This window comes from Zonotrichia leucophrys, chromosome 1A, assembly GCF_028769735.1.
Source record: "Zonotrichia leucophrys gambelii isolate GWCS_2022_RI chromosome 1A, RI_Zleu_2.0, whole genome shotgun sequence".
Classification (NCBI taxonomy): Eukaryota; Metazoa; Chordata; class Aves; order Passeriformes; family Passerellidae; genus Zonotrichia; species Zonotrichia leucophrys.
This window is the reverse complement of record NC_088170.1, coordinates 2,067,647-2,083,486: the sequence shown is the minus strand read 5'-3', so window position 1 is coordinate 2,083,486 and position 15,840 is coordinate 2,067,647. Positions and strand designations below refer to the sequence as shown.

The window sequence follows — 15,840 nt, the reverse complement described above, 5'->3', positions numbered from 1 at the left end:
GTGTAGGTGTTGAAATCGAAGATGTGAAAATACAAGGGGAGGCAGCCAAGAAATACTTTTTGTCAAATGGAAATTTCTGGACTTCTAGAGCCAACAGTTTGATTATATGAGACCAGCAGGCATCAAAGTGATTGACAGTCTGCATATAAGCAGTGGGTGGCAGACGTAAACTCTTGATCAGATGGGGTTCTGAAATCTCGTCTGTAAATTGAATGATGATATATCCTGCTACACAAATGCTGTTTTTCTTCTGGTACTTACTTTGGCCAAGTCACCTTTTAAAACACCTGACCTGAAGCCATTCTAAAAAACAAATCTGTTTGTTTTTTTTTTTTATTCTAGTGTATTTATTATAGCACTTTAAATAATTAATTTGTGTTTGCCCATTATATAGATTTTTGTCCTTAATTTAAAAAGGTCAAATTACTTTAATTAGAGAGGAAGTGTTACTCTTCATCTGCTATGCTTCCTTACCTGATAGTGTGTATTGGTGTAGCTGCTTCTTCAACCATCTGTCTAAATTGTGGTTTTCATTTATTTTATAAGAAACTTGGCATTGAGATGGGTTAAGAATGAAAATATTACTTAAGGAAATAGGATTTAATCTTTTAGTGTATTTAGATTGACTTGCCTTTTTTTGCTATTTGTTAGGTAGACTGGTTCTAAAAATCAATTCATTTTCTCAAAATAACTTTTATTGTGCATATTTTGTATATGGGTGGGTCCATCTGGGCTGACATTTTCTGCCTGTTGTGTTGATGTTTTAAGATGAGTTGTGACAGCACCATATCAAAGTATGATACTCTCTGGTGTTTTTCTGTGAATAGTGTAAGGATGCTTTTCCTGAAAATCAGTATATTTTTTTCCTCAAAAGCAGTCGATGGCTGCCTACTTTTTATAAATACTTGAAGTTAACAAGGTGAGTAATAGGCAATGATGACTTAAATAAAAGAGGGGATGTGTGGGCCCACTGCAGCTAGATCAGTTCCCAAAGCTCCCCCACAAGCCTGATTGGTGTCCACACCTGTAAATTAAAATACATTCAGTGTGCACCAGGATTGTTAGTCTGGTTTAGGAGCAAATGAGCATTAGGTGTGGATGTTTCAAGAAAACAGTGTAAGGTCTGTTTAAAAGGTTGGGAGGGTTCTGAGAAAATCCTGAGATAATTTCTGATCTACTTGTGATGTCAAACAAATCCCAAACCAATTTTATTTGCTGCTGACATTTTTAATCTTTTGGAGACTTGCAGAACAACTTGCTGCTGTTCTAAAGCAATAATATTGTTATTTTTCTGGGCTGATCAGCTCCTGAAGCTGCACCAAATGAACTGAAAGGAAGGAGAGCTCAGCGAGGCTCAGCTGGGACCTTGGGGATGACAAGGGACACGTTCAGTGTTCCAGCTCAGTGCCACACTTTGTGCCCCGTGTGTCTCTGGGCTTGAACTTCACGTCACAGGCAATGAATATTTTTAATAGGGTTTGTACTCTTTTGTCTGAGATGAATGCAGGCCCACACATGGTGTAAGCTTCAATTAATTATCCTCTGGGGCCTGCTGCACATATTTGCATATGCTCTATCAGTGGACCACCAAGATTATTCAATTAAATCCTCACAATGGCTTTAAGAAGGCCAGTGATTAAAGCCTTAGTGATGACTGTTCATTTATAAAATAATTATTTTTATAAATTTCAATCTTGGTGCTTATTTCTTGCACAATAGGATCTATTGGGAGGGACAGCTTGAAATGCAGGATGTGTCTGAATAGGTACCACAGTCACAACTGATAGACAACTGGGTGCACCAACATCTCAGCTGTTTTCTTCTCTCAGATTGCTAAAATAAAGATTTCTAATCATTTCCCAGATGACAGTGACTTGGCAGAAGTTTGCCAGACCATTTTTCTCTCTCAGCAGATTTAGGAAGGGTCTTGTTACAACCTGGTGTATTCTGATATAAGTGCTTTATAAACATGGTTTTCTTTTAGAACTTCTGCTGAGTTACTAATAGAAATGTGGTTTTATTGAATAAAAATGGCTGTTCACCAGAGGTGTGATTGTGTGGTGACAATGCCAATTCCCAGGTATCTGAAGTGGTCAAGAAATGGAAGTTGTGTAGCTGTCTGGATGCAGTGCAATGTTGTTAAACTTCTATATAACCTTGGCTTAGATGATTAAAAAATTGGTGTGATTTACACAATCTTAAGAAAACACCCAAGTGCAAAAAGAACCAAAGCAACCCACCATACAAAAAAAAAAAAAAACACCTCAAAAACAAACCAACCAGAAAGCAAACAAGTTTGAGTGATGATAAATTCTACCAGTTAAAAATGTCACCAAAGGTAGAAAATTTAAGATAAATAAGGTATTTAACTACTTCTATTTAACTACTATTTAACTACTGTTAATGAATATTGTTTTTTTGATCCCAGTGTGCTTAGAGAGATTTGCAAAGCAACACTGTGTTTTTACCAAATGTCTGATGAAATTCTGTTGTTGAATTTGAGGTAGAAATTCACTGAAATTATGCATTGTTTCTATTGTTATGGATTTTCATTTTTTATTTTTATTTTCTATTTTTTCCTAATCTTATTTTTTCTATTTTTTATTTTTTATTGAGTTACACATCTGTTGGATTTGTAACTCAGTGAATTTGGGAACTTTACTTTTTTGCAGTTCCATAGGAGGAGTTTGTTGAACAAATACACAACTGTTTCCACATCAATAGGTATTACACTGCTTAAATTGTCTGCATTCACTTTTCTTAGAAGTATTTTTAGCTTTTTTTTCAAAATATAATTATTGAAAAACACATTAAAATTGCTAAGAGGAATTGCTATTAAAGTTGCCTTCTGTTGTATAATATCTCTAATTTTCATACAGTGAAATGAAAACATAAATCAGAAATGCTTTTTGAAATCCTACTTCTATTTCTAGTACTTGGTCAAGAGCACATCTCACTTAGGCTTTTAATAAATGAAATAGGCCAGGGCTTGCATCACTGAACTTAGTGGAATGTGGTGAAGATAATTTTCTGTCTAGTGAGCTTAGAAAAGAGTAAAAGTTGCTATGTAGCTATGAAAGCATTTGCTAAAAGTTTTTTATTGAATTTGATGTTTGTAGTTGTAGAGGGGGTGACGAAGAGAGCTCAATTATCTCTACTTTACTTGGTGTGATGAATTTCTTCTGGTAGTGTTGTACAGTTGTGCTCATGCAAGCTGTGATCGTTTATCCCTTGTAAATTTAAGTCAGGTTCATTTCTTGTTCTGGAAATCTCTAATATTGTATATGTAAAAAACGCCGATTAGTGGTTTCTCATTAACCCCTATTAATTAAATGTCCCAATTTGTTAGAGTGCTAGTCTGAGTGGTCAAACCCAAGCAGCAAAGACAGCTTTTTCTGTGTATTGTAACAGGGATTTTTTGTTTGCGTTCTTTGTTTTGGGGGCATGTTTGTTTGTGGGGTTTTTTTGGTTGGTTGCTGGTTTTTTTTAGTTTTTAAAATGGAATGTGGCTTTTTGTTGCCCTCTCTACAAGTTAGCTTTTACTTGTTCTACCCTCTCTTATGTCTTCAGGAGAGGCTACAGTGTCCCTGCTGCATCAGGGAAGCGAGATTTTGGATAACATCAGCTGCTCAGCCATCTGCTGTCAGTCTCCACAGAATGCCAGGTTGGAAGGCACCACAGTGGGCATCTGGTGCCACCTCCCTGCCCAGGCAGGGCACCCCAGAGCACAGGGCCCAGCAGTGTGTGCAGATGGTTCTGGAACATCTCCAGAGAGGCAGATGACCTCCCTGGGCAGTGTTGGTGGGCACAGCCCACAGAGTGGAAGTTCTTCCACGTGTTCAGGTGGAACATCAGTTCCTGCCCATTCCTGTCGTCCCACCATTGCTGGGCCTCACAGTCCCTGCTCTGAGCCCTCCCTGAAGGCAGGGACAGACAGGGATGAGATCCCTTCTCAGGGCTGAGCAGCCCCAGCTCCCTCAGCCTTTCCTTCTGAGAGATGCTCCAGTCTCCCCACATCCCCAAAGCCCTCACTGGCTCCCCTCCAGGATCTCCACATCTCTTTTGTCCTGAGGAGCCCAGAACTGGACACAGCTCTCCAGGTATGGCCTCACCAGGGCTGAGAAGAGGGTGAGATGATGGTGATGATGATGATGAGTGTCCTGTCATCAGCAGGAAGAGGCAGCAGCAGCCAGACTGGAGAGTCCAGTGGTGCTTCTGCTCCTCAAACCACCTGCTGGACCATGCTGCTCCAAACCCTGGTTCTCTTCAGAAAACACATTGTGGGGTTTCACTTCAGAATTGTTACTCTAGTTCTTGGGATCTCAGCAGGGAGTTAACCATTGAAGGATCCTGGGATTCCAAGTCTGAGGCTTACAGACAGGTCTGCCTTCTAAAACCCACTTCAGTGTTCTCCTAAACTCTACCTCAGATAGCAAACAGAGTCTTAGTCATTTTTACTGCAGAGTAATGCTTACAGAATTGAACGTTTTCTTCATCTGCAGTGCTGCTATCAGGGTACTGTGTCAGACCCTGTGCCCAGAGCTTAAAATGTAATGAAATGTTGCATAAATTGATGACATATGGCAGGTGTATCTCACTAATTGCCACAATGGCATTGCAGCCCTTACTGAACCACAGTATTTTACAAATTCCCAGATATGTTACCTACAGAATGAAAGACACCTCCCATGAAGTTCTGGGAACTCTGAGAACAGTAACTTTTCCTGACAATGGAGTGTTTGGTTAGCAAGAGGAGTTTTTTATTAAAACCTTCTCAATCTGTAATAGAGTGCATGCTGTTTTAGCAAGTATTTCATCCTAGTATTCTGAAATAGTTGGGTTTTTTTAAATGTTTGCTCTTGCTTACGTAAACTTAGTTTTATGTTGGAAATATATCATGTGAGCATGTTAATCATATCTGCTCGAGTGAGAAAAGGCTGTTTTCATATGGATATTTTCACTGGAATATGAGTGTGGCTTTAGAATGGTCCCATTGAGAGGAAGGCTTAGAATTTTGGGGCAGCATTACTTAATCTTTTGGAAAATAAAAATAAAAGCTGGACTACAGTCAGCTGCATAGAAATGTCCAGATGCTTTCCGCTACAGCAGCAGCAAAGATACCAAAGCTGCTATAACTATAGCTGAGGAGGACTTAAAAGGAAAGCCTACAGAACTGGCAGGTTGCCTGAAAAAATAAACTCAGAGCAGCCCAGAAAAGTGGTAGCAGCAGGAACTACAGTTTAGGTGTTACATTGTCTGCCAGGAAAACGAGGAGAATTTTGTCTGCACGTTCCCAAAAGCGTGTGCACACACAAAGGGTCACCAACACTTTGTTCTCAGCAGCGTATGGGACGTGTTACAGGTCTGTCAGCACTTTGGGACTGGCTGTCTCTTCACTCCCACTTCTCCTGGGGCTCCCTGATGTTTAGTTACCACACTCAGATGTTTCCCTGTGGAGCCATGCAGCCCCCTTTCCAAACTTGTTGTTGAAAAACCTTAATTGAAAAAAGGCTCATGTAATTCTAGGGTATGATAGCGCTGGTAAAAAAGTGCTTGCATTTGCTGTTTGCTGTAAAATGTGGCATTACAGATGCAGTAAAATAGAAGTGGCAGCATAGCCACAGACCACATCCTTGCTTGCTGTTGTGTAGGGACTGCATTTACTTAATTTTTTTCCAAGTTCAGACAACTCTTGGTTAGGTAACTATAACTGCATTTATTGCTGTTAGAAATGAGACATTCTTATGCTACAAAGCAAGCACACAAGGTAGAAATGGCTGATTCGATTCACCAAGTAAGGAATGAAGGGCTTCATTCACAGAAGCCAAACAAATCTGCCCTAGACTTGTCTTATGTTTGTTTCCAGTTGAACCTTACCTTTAAATATCAGTGCAGAAATTCAGCATTAATGCAGAGAGAATGATTTTATTGCTCTGGTAATCTTGGTCTTCTTACCTTGTCATCTTCTTGAGTATTTTGTCATGAAAAATGCATAAAACTGCTTCTCATAAGAAATATGTTTCAGCATATTTGTGCTATATAGGGATTGTGTGTATCCATAACAGAGATTAGATTGCCAGTCTGTGAATTTTAAGACCTAGACTAAATGTTAGGAAGCAGATACTTGGTGTAGCATTCTTCTGAAATGTGTTCTCCAGTGCTCATTTGTCAAAAGGAACAGTGTTTCTAAATTAAGGATGTGGAGGCCTCTTAAAAGTTGTGTCCTGGTTTGTGATTTGTTTGTATTCAGCCTTTGCTTTGATGGCCACATTGACAATAAGCAAATGAGAAGGCCTTAGCACTGAGGAGCACATAAATAAAGGCTGCAAAGAAAGGCCATGAGAGAAGCTTTGAAGTGGAATCTAGCTCTAATTTGAGGGGGAGAAAACCAGATGTCTTTGGGAGTTCTGGCCCAGCTCTTTTTTTTTTTTTAAGAGGACAGGGAGCTCAACCAAATCATTCAATGGAGAGACCCCAAACCAACTGTTTCCACCCTGGTCCTTTGATCTTTGCTGCCACTTAGGAGTGAGCTGTTTTGTTCCAGAGGAAAAATGGTCTAACCCTTCATTTTAACTGTACAACAAGGATTACATAGCTCTTTTTGCATTCCAGCTGCAGTTATCTGAGTTAATTTCCTTTGCAATATACTGACAAAGATGATAGTGACCTCAAAATAGTAAAACTGATCAGAGTTTTGATTTGGCTGACTTTTGTATCGTGTGTTAGAACAAAACATTGGTGCACAGCATTTTGGGTCAGCAGTCCTGAAAACACAAGATAGAAAACAAAGAAACTGCTTGTGTAGGACTTGTGTTGGCAAGCTCTGCACCTGGAATGATGTGCTTAGTTGCTGCTTACAAATAGAATAATATCTCTGAATTATATATTTGAGGGCTTTTTTTTTTTTCCAGTAGTCCTTGGATCACATTAAACCAACAAAAAGATTGCTGTTGACTGTACAATTAGTGAGTAGATTAAAACTGCACAACAAAGTTTTTTTTTGAACATTTCTGGAAAATAAGTAAAATAATCCTGTCTTCTGAAGAGATTAAGAGTCTCAAAGGATGGGAGAGAGAGAGTAGATAAGGAGGCAAATTAACATGAGTCAAATTCAAGGTTGCTGTCATTTCTAACCTGAACAGGATAAATCCTTTTGGTCTGGGGGCTTGTCCATGTGCCAGAGCTAAGCTACCTTGTAAATGATGCCAAAGCTTGCAGCTTTCAGAGGAAAGGATTGGAAAGGAGAAGTTGGAAAATTCTCGAGAAAAGGGGTCAAGATAAGTTAGTGCTGTTAGGCTAGTACCAGTTGTCTTGCACTGAGATATCTAAAAATGGAATTTCTACCCAGGTGAGGCTGTTTTGGTGTGGTTAGGGTTGCTTGTTTTCACATTTATGGTTAGTTTGATTTAGTTTGGTTTTGATTCTTTCATGGCAGGTATAAAACCACTGCTGGAATCAAGCACAGAATAATATCTTGATACATGTAAGAATTATGCTTTATTTTACATTGAATTGCTTCTCTCATGTCATCTTAGTGTAGATTTCTGGAGCCCAGCACATTCCAGTAGCAAATATTAATGAGGAGTAGTTTGTGCCACATCCCAAGTCTGGAGAATATGTTCATGAATAGTAATGAAATACACAGGGAATTTTTTTCCTGTCTTTGTCTCTAGTGTTTAGCATGCCATTAATACAGATCCTAAAATAGTACGGTTCAGTTAAGAAAAAATGCAAAAGACTTTGGTGTGTAGTTGTCCTGTGTTCTCAAAACATGGGAAAAACTGGAAGGAGAAGGAAGAGGATGCACCTCTGCATAAGGGAAAAGTAACACACTGGCTGTGTCAAAGTGAATCACTCTCTTTCCACATAATAAAGTACATACACATAAATATGCAAGGTTGAAACTCTGAATTACACATTGGATTTGGTATAAAGTTGAAATTAGAGTTCTCAATAATTTTTTTTCTTTATTGTCCCTGAGATTTATTCATGATGTATAGATTATTGTAGTATAATAAATGAAATTCTCTGTGTAGCTAGGAATTTATGGATAACTGAACAAGTGTCTAAATTGGATGTTGAAGATTGTGAATATCAAACTGTAGCATGGTTGGAATCAAACTCTCTGTGCTCTGCAAGATAGAGTTTGAAACAAATGCCTTAACCTACTGTTATGTGGGAGGGTTATGACAATAATTATCAAGCTTCACTGCACCTTGCACAAGTATTTTGAGGGGCCCTGTCAAAATACCAGGTAAATTACTGCCAAAAATGCAGTAATTAGATGAGTAATGAAAAAGTTTTCAAATGGAAGTATTTAAAATCTGTTCATGCAGTTAGACATATTTACAGTCATCACTCTTAGTTGCACAAGCTGAATTTCCAGTGTTCACCCATGAGATTTCACTTGTGTTTAAGCTGAAGAGAAAAAAAAGCCTGTTTTCCCTTTGCTTTACTCTTTTAGAAGGAAGTGACTATTCAGGTCTAGAAGAAAGTGCTGTACAATCCTCAGGAGCATGGCTCATGTCCGTGATACGTTTTCTGCCTTTTTTGTGTAATCTCAGCTACCTCCCATACATCTCAACATCTGTGTGACTAGTGGGGAAAACTGTGTTTTGTTCAAGGATTTTTTTGGTGCTTTTGGAATGCTAACTTGATCTATGACTCAAACCTGAAGCAAAATGTTCTTGAGTATTGCTTCCTCTGCTCTCCCTCCTTTCCCTCCGGGTTTTGTGTGGTTTCCTCATTGCAGTCCTTGGGTGTTGCCTCTTCTGTATCATCAGTGATGTGCACTCACACAGAACATGGGATGTGCCTCCTCTTGGGTGGACCTGAGCATTTCTGGTCCCTGAGCAGAAGTCCTGATCCACTTATTTCCACATTTATGGATGCAGCTGACAGTCACCTGTCAAGGTTTAATGCAAACAAGAAGGCAACGTTTTGGCAAAGCGTTTTGGACAGCTCATCTCCATAGTTTGTTGGGGTTTTTTTCACTTTGGTGTCAGAGTTTCTGAAATATTGGGGGGGGGGAAAGGAAGAAAATAGGACTCACAAAAGAAAAAAAAAACCAACCAAAGAAACCTGGATACTTGCTCAGGGATGTTTTGAACCTGAATTCTCTTTAATCTGTGCTGATTTCCTTGAGAGACATTGTATGACCAGGGCATTTGGGAATGGCACAGACTGTCCTCTTTCCTGTCTCCTCGTTGTAATTGATCCATTTCTGCAACAACAGCTCCTTCAGGGGCTAAACTTAGAAATCTGCTGAACTCGGAACAAAGATAAAGCGCTGGCAATTGCCAGCTCATCATTAAGCACTGTAACATGGTCTCTCCATTTAGGCATTAGTAGGTTTCTAAAATGCCAGTAGAAGTGCAAAGCATTGGGCTGTCTTTCTAATCTTGCACTCTATGAAGGCTTTTCCATTCATTCACCATGAAAGTAATGTAGATTTTTTTTTAATATGCTTTTGTTTGGAGGCAATTTTTACTCAATAATGCTGTATAATTGCAAATTGTTATGATCCGAAGAATTTTAGTTTAAAAGTGGAGAATATTAAGATAGTCCTGTTAATTCACGTTGTTTTTATGAAGCAGGAAGAATGGAAAGTGTGACATTCATGAGATGAGCTGTGCTTCAAAGTGCTTGAAACTTCAGATAGTTCAGTGAAAAGGCAGAAAAGAAGTAGTTGTTAAGGATGAAGTTACTCTGGAGATGTTCTAGTCCAGCCCTTCTCCCAAAGCAGGCTCACCCGGAGCAGGAGACACAGTGGTGGCCAGGCAGGTTTGGATCTCCCCAGAGGAGGTTCTCCAGCCTCTCTGGGCAGCTGTTCCAGTGCTCAGTGCTTCTGGCTCACATTCAGGTGGAGCTGGCTGTGTTTCAGTTTGTGCCCCTGCTCTGGCACTGGGCTCTTGTCACTCACCCTTCAGACATGTGGGTGCACTGATAAGATCCCTCTCAATCATCTTTTCTCCAGGCTAAACAGGCCCAGCTTTCCCAGCCTTTCCTCCCAGGAGAGATGCTGCAGTCCCCTCATCATCCCTAGAGCCCTGTGCTGAACCTCCCCCAGCAGTTCCTTGTCCTTCTTGAGCTTAACCCAGACCCAGCCCTGCCTTTCTCTTCTTGCCTTCACAGGCTGGAGGACTCAAGCCCAGGCATTTCTTTCCTGTGTGGCAGCAGCGGGTAGTTGTTGAATTTGGGCAATTTCCTGCAAGCTGCAGGAGCTGCTGTGCTCAATCAGGATCTGCAGTTCAGGGGAATGAGATAATGCGAGGGGAGCATTTTTGTGCTGCTGAGGATGAAGCTCAGCCTCCCAGCCTCTGGAAGACACTTGTGAGCAGCAACCCGAATTAAAAAGTCAAGTCTGTAAAAGTAGAGCTGTGATTGCAACCCCTCACTCTTTTTCTAGTCACTGGGCATTTATCTGTAATATTGGACATTTGAAACTGGTGTCTTCATGTCCTGAGGATGAAGACAGTTGCTTTTACAGCAGGGTTTTATCCTTACAGAGCAGTTAAATATGTCTCATGTTCAACTCGTCCCTGTCCAGCTGAAACTCTGTTAATGAATACATAAAGTTATAACTGAAGTGAATCTTATTGCCTAATACTTTTCTTTCTCTTTCTTTCACAGTCATAATGAACGAAAAGTGACCTGCAAACATCCAGTGACAGGACAGCCTTCACAGGACAACTGTATTTTTGTTGTGAATGAGCAGTAAGTGCCTTCTGTTTCACTCTGTAAAGCACAGCCTTTAAAGCCCATTAATAATGAAGTAAGATTCAGTGATTACTAGTGACAGTATTTATTTTTTCCAAGTGAGATCAACATGTAGACAGTTTTACTTGTTTAAATCACTTGAAAGTAATGATAAATATTTTATACTAATTAAGATAGAAAACACAGCTCAGATTAGTTGTATGGTAGAAATGAATCACATTTATGCACTGTATGAATTTCCTTTTATCACTTTAATTGTTCTGTAATTTTAATAAACAGCCTAGATATTATATAGCAATCAAATAAACTTCCAGAAAGGGATAAATTTTATAATCACTTAGGGACAACCACAAGCTGTTAATGTATAATGTTTTGCCTGATAGTTTCTCGTCAATTGAGTATTTCCTTGGCCAGTTGGGCTACTTTCTGAATCATTGGTAATAACTCAGATTTGCTGTCCTTGCATTAGTTTTGTAGAGCAATACAGAAGGTCTGCATGGAGCTCATGCCTGAGCTCAGGGTTTTGTTGGGGTTCTGGGTGTCCTCCCCACCACCTTTGCTGTAACACATTTCATGGTGGCTCCAGTGAAAAGCACCAGAACTGGCCAAATTTCCCCAGTGTGAAAGGGGGGCAAAGCCAGAGGGGGCCTTTGGAGAGCATTTCTTTCCATTTCCATCTCACACTCATACCTGTCTTTTTCCCTCCCACCAACACCTGGCTGGTGCTAAGAGAGAAATTCTGGTTTTAAGCAACATCTTAAAATTCATCTACAACAGGTTGGAGTTTAAAACACAGTGCAGGTAACTCTGCAATGAAGTGTGAATTGCTTTCAAATTGGAAAAGTAGGACACAGGCTGTACAAAGCTACATCTAGGGGTGCTTTTTATTAGCAGTCTGCACACACAGCATGTTCCAGTGCTATTACATATTCTATTTTCAGGACTGCTGCAGCAATGTCATCTGAAGAAAAGAAGGAGCGACCTGTAAGCATGATATGTGAAGCAACTAACTATAATCTGGCATCAGATTATGCTGCTCATCCAATGAGCCCTGTGGGCAGAGTAAGTCTTTATGTCCAAATAAATTAGAATTAAAATGATTTAGTTATTCCACAAGGTGCTAGACAGTGCTGTGTGTTAGTGTCCCACTGAAAAAGAGAAACAAAGCTCCCAGATCACCTTCATTTATGTTTTACTTCTCCATTCACCCGGGTTCTCAGGAGGTTAAGGGAAATGCCCAGATGTTCTTACCAACTTTTAGGTTTATTGGATAAAGCTGAGGAGCCTATTGTGTGCGTTTTAAATTTTTTTTTTAATTTTTAGCATTCCTGAGAGAGAAGTGCACTTGCTGCAAAAATAAGAAGTGCCTTAAGTTTTCTAGGAGACCAAGAGAACAGCTTTGATCAGTGATGACAGACAAGAGCTGTCATCTCTTCTAGCCAGTAGTTAGCAGTTAAACAAGGAGAAAACCCTGTGCTTTAGCTAGTCATTGAAAATGCTAACCCTGAGAAGTGCTTTTTCAGTAAATTAATCCAGCCTGCAAGGAAAAAGTAAACTTTGGAATGTGTTCTAACTGAGCAAATTCCTTAATGTCAGAAACTTGGATTGAAATAATTGACTTATCATGTGCTAAGGAACATTGCAAGGTTCCTTCCAGTGCATTTTGGGAACTTTTTTGTTGTTTTAAATATCTCATGATACAGGCAGAGTCCTTGACCTATGTTAGAAAACTGTTATTTAATCAGAAAAGTGTCTTTAATCTATTAATGTTGCTGGGGGGAAAAATAGAGAGTCACAGATGTGTTATGAACAGTAACAAAATCCATCTCAACTTTCATATGATCATGTGTAAGTCCATGCAGGAAGCACAGTTTAAAATACAGCTAACTAGAAAACCCCCGAACAACAACAGTCAAAAAACAAACTCAAAACCAGCTAAGTCTTAAAACAACCAAGCAAGCAAAAAAAACCCCAGGTAATTTCTTGTTAGAGTCATAACAGTGATGTAGAATGCAATAATCACATAGCTAGTTCTGTCAAAATTCATTTTCTGGGAAGCAATCTCAGGTCAAATATGCAAAATTAATTACAATTTAGGAGCATGTGTCTTACATTTTTACACTTCTCTTTCAGAAGAGAAGTTGAAAATGCCCTTTAGCCTAGTGTTTATTTCATAGTCTTCGAGAAGGAAATTGAGATTTCTCTGGCCTAGTTAATGTGATTTCTTCTACTTTCATTGATTAATGACACTTTAGTTTCCTGTGAAAATAACATTTTGAAAAAATAAGATTGTTCTCCTTCTCATTCCTCCTGTTCTAGTTATTTAAATGCACTTAAAATATTCATATTATCTTTGTGGCTGCATGTGTAATTACTGTACATCAGTTTTCAGATGTGCATTTGTCTGAATTAGTGCAACACCATTTAAAAACTGTTGTTTTTGGGGAGGTGAATGCTGGGAAAGTAGAACCACAGCTAATATCAAGCTGCCTTTTCTGACAGCTATTCAGGGATAATGAGTTGAATCCTGGCTTCCTAGAAATGTAGATACGGCCCATGGGTTGTACCTGGATACAAAACGGATTTTATTTTTTTCTTTTTTTTTTTTTTTTTAACTCATGCCTTAAAAAAGTAAAGCCTGAAATTCTTAACTTTTTATTACAATATGTAGTTTGTAGTATTGTATAGTGTGTGTATATATGTATAGATGTGTGTGTATATATACAATATAATGTAATATATATTATTTATTTTTATATATTATATGCATATATATGCAGTATGATATTAATATAATAGTAGTATTGTAGCACAATAAAACAGGAATAAAATATTAGTGAAGGAAGTTACACAGAATTAATTACAGAGCAGATGGATGCTTCATGTAATTACCAAACCAATTTTTTTAGGTGTTTTTTGTTTTCAGAGATAACTCATGAGCACACGTGATATTGGAATGTAATGAGGAATGGAAAAAAAATTGGGATTCAACTGAAGTTTCAGACAGTTAAGGGGTATAGGAGAAAATTCTTCCTTCCATTAATGTTAGTTGATCTCTGATAGACATGGAACTTGGAGAAGTTTCTGTTTTGTGTCAGAAAGACTCTCTGGAGTCTGTTGCTGACCAGAGACTAATATGAGGTGAGGCCAAATCAGTTCCTGCCCAGTAGAAGTCCTAATTCTAATCTTCCTTTCCCACTGTATACATGAGGGGGGCCAAATAACAAATTACAGCTCTCTTAAGTGCTGCTTATTTCCTGCAGCTTGAAGTTTATTTCCAGACATGAAGGCACTAGCACAGACCCCTGGCTGTGAAAACCCACAGGCTTCAGATTGCTACAGAAGTATTTATTTTCATCTCTCTGTGGCATGAAGAAATTGTTTTTGTAGTTGTCTTTTTTTTTTTAAATCTTATTTTTCTCCCTGCTGTTAAAATCACTACCTAGACAAACAGGATTATGTGTCATAAATTGCTTTTTAATGTGTAAAGTCAATCACATTTCCAGACACCCTCCACAGTTCAGATCTGCTGCTCTTCATTGCTGTCCTGATTATCAGCAGAATAAGGTGAAGACATTTTTCTCGCAGAAAGTGGTGTGGAATTTTAGCCCAGGACAGCTCCTGGTGACTCCAGTACAGCTGGGATGTTTCTCAGTGCTCACAAATATTAATCAATTTGTTTATAGGTATTTCAGTGCAGTCCAGCCTTGAGTGGCTAGTGTAGGTGTAGCCATTCAGGTCTGCTCAGGATCCAAGTTAGCTGCAAATTTCTGATTAGCAGAAATAAAAATTGTTATTTTTGTCGTTATTATTAGTTATTATTATTAAAATTCATTGGCAAACAGCCCAGTGAACAGGAGAGTTGTGAAGAGCGTTCCTGGTGCTCAGAGCTGGATAATAAAATACAGCTGCACTGTATTTTATGATTTATACTCAGACCAGCCCAGTAGTGCTCTTTGTGCATCTCTATATTTTACTCCTAAATAGAATCCAGTTTACTTTATTATGCAAACTAAAGCGCACTAAGAGTGAATGATGGGGAGGTTTGCTTCAAGAGCAACCTCCTGGTTCAAGCTCAAATGCTGAGGCTGAAACCCACTCAACTCATGGAAAGCTGCAGCATTGGAAGGCACCAAAATTGCCTACAAAATCCAGAAAGCAGCATCCTGTTGTTTTGTGGTTTGGAAGATAATGGAAGCCTTGAACTGGAAACATATTTTTAAACACAAGTTAAAGTAACAAAGATATAGATTTGTACTCTCTGAGTTTACATGCAGAAAATTTCCTTATCAGCAAGGTTCTCAACCTAGGTTTTTTAAATATACATGCAATAAATTTAATGTTAATTGATGACTTTTTGCTAGTTCTGAAGCTGGGAAAGAAGCCTCACATAGACCTTGTGTTTTCCTACCGGCTAAGCAGGGAGAAAAGCCACTTGCAGGATGCTGCAGTGTGCAACCCCAGATGCTCACTGGTCTGTTATCCAGAGCTCAAAACCCTGCTGGGTATTTGGTTTTTTCACTTTTGTAAACCAGTGAACATCACTGGCTGGACACCCTGCCTTCTTTCTCAGCACTGGGTTTGTGCAGGGCTCTTCCCACAGGATCTGATTTTGGAGGCATCTGAATTGCTGTGCCTTGGAATGGATCAGAAGGTACCAGGTGTGATTCTGCTTTTTGAGATAATTAGTTACATCTGAGGGACCATGGGATGGCCAGAGATCTCAGGCATAACAAAGCGAGGAGTAATCTAAAGTCTGAGAACCCATAATTAGTTTATATACTCACCTACAGTGTTTCAGTGTCCCAAAATACTCATTGTCTTAAGGTTCAGAGTTTGTTGTGAAGTTATTCTCTTTATGCAGCATGTGGCAAACTAATTACAAGTCATCTAAAGTGTTCTGTGTATTAACTAAAATTAGAAAGCACTTGTGATGCTGCATTTAATTGAAGGAAGTTTGTATTCACAGTTGGTAGGATGTAACCCATTAAAACTCTGCTGTTAGCTCAGTGAAATTGGAGTCAATATGGGTTTTTATCAGGCCTACCTTAGAGACAGCTGCCTAAATTATCTGAATTTGTTAGGCTTGACGTGAGTGCTTGCTTGTCTTCAGAAGCATCC

The 15,840-nt window shown here is 39.0% G+C and overlaps 1 protein-coding gene across 21 annotated transcripts in view; it reads left to right on the top strand.

Annotated features, from left to right (window-relative positions):
- PLEKHA5 (pleckstrin homology domain containing A5) overlaps positions 1 to 15,840 on the top strand; it is a 155,451-nt gene that overhangs the window by 79,670 nt on the left and 59,941 nt on the right. For all 21 annotated transcript variants that reach the window (XR_010442988.1, XR_010442986.1, XM_064734961.1 and 18 more), the window contains 2 exons: positions 10,633 to 10,716; positions 11,661 to 11,781. Coding sequence is in view for 19 of the 21 variants with exons in the window: in XM_064734961.1 (XP_064591031.1) it covers positions 10,633 to 10,716; positions 11,661 to 11,781 (205 nt within the window). In the remaining 2 variants the exon portion in view is untranslated. The remainder of the gene's footprint in view (positions 1 to 10,632; positions 10,717 to 11,660; positions 11,782 to 15,840) is intronic.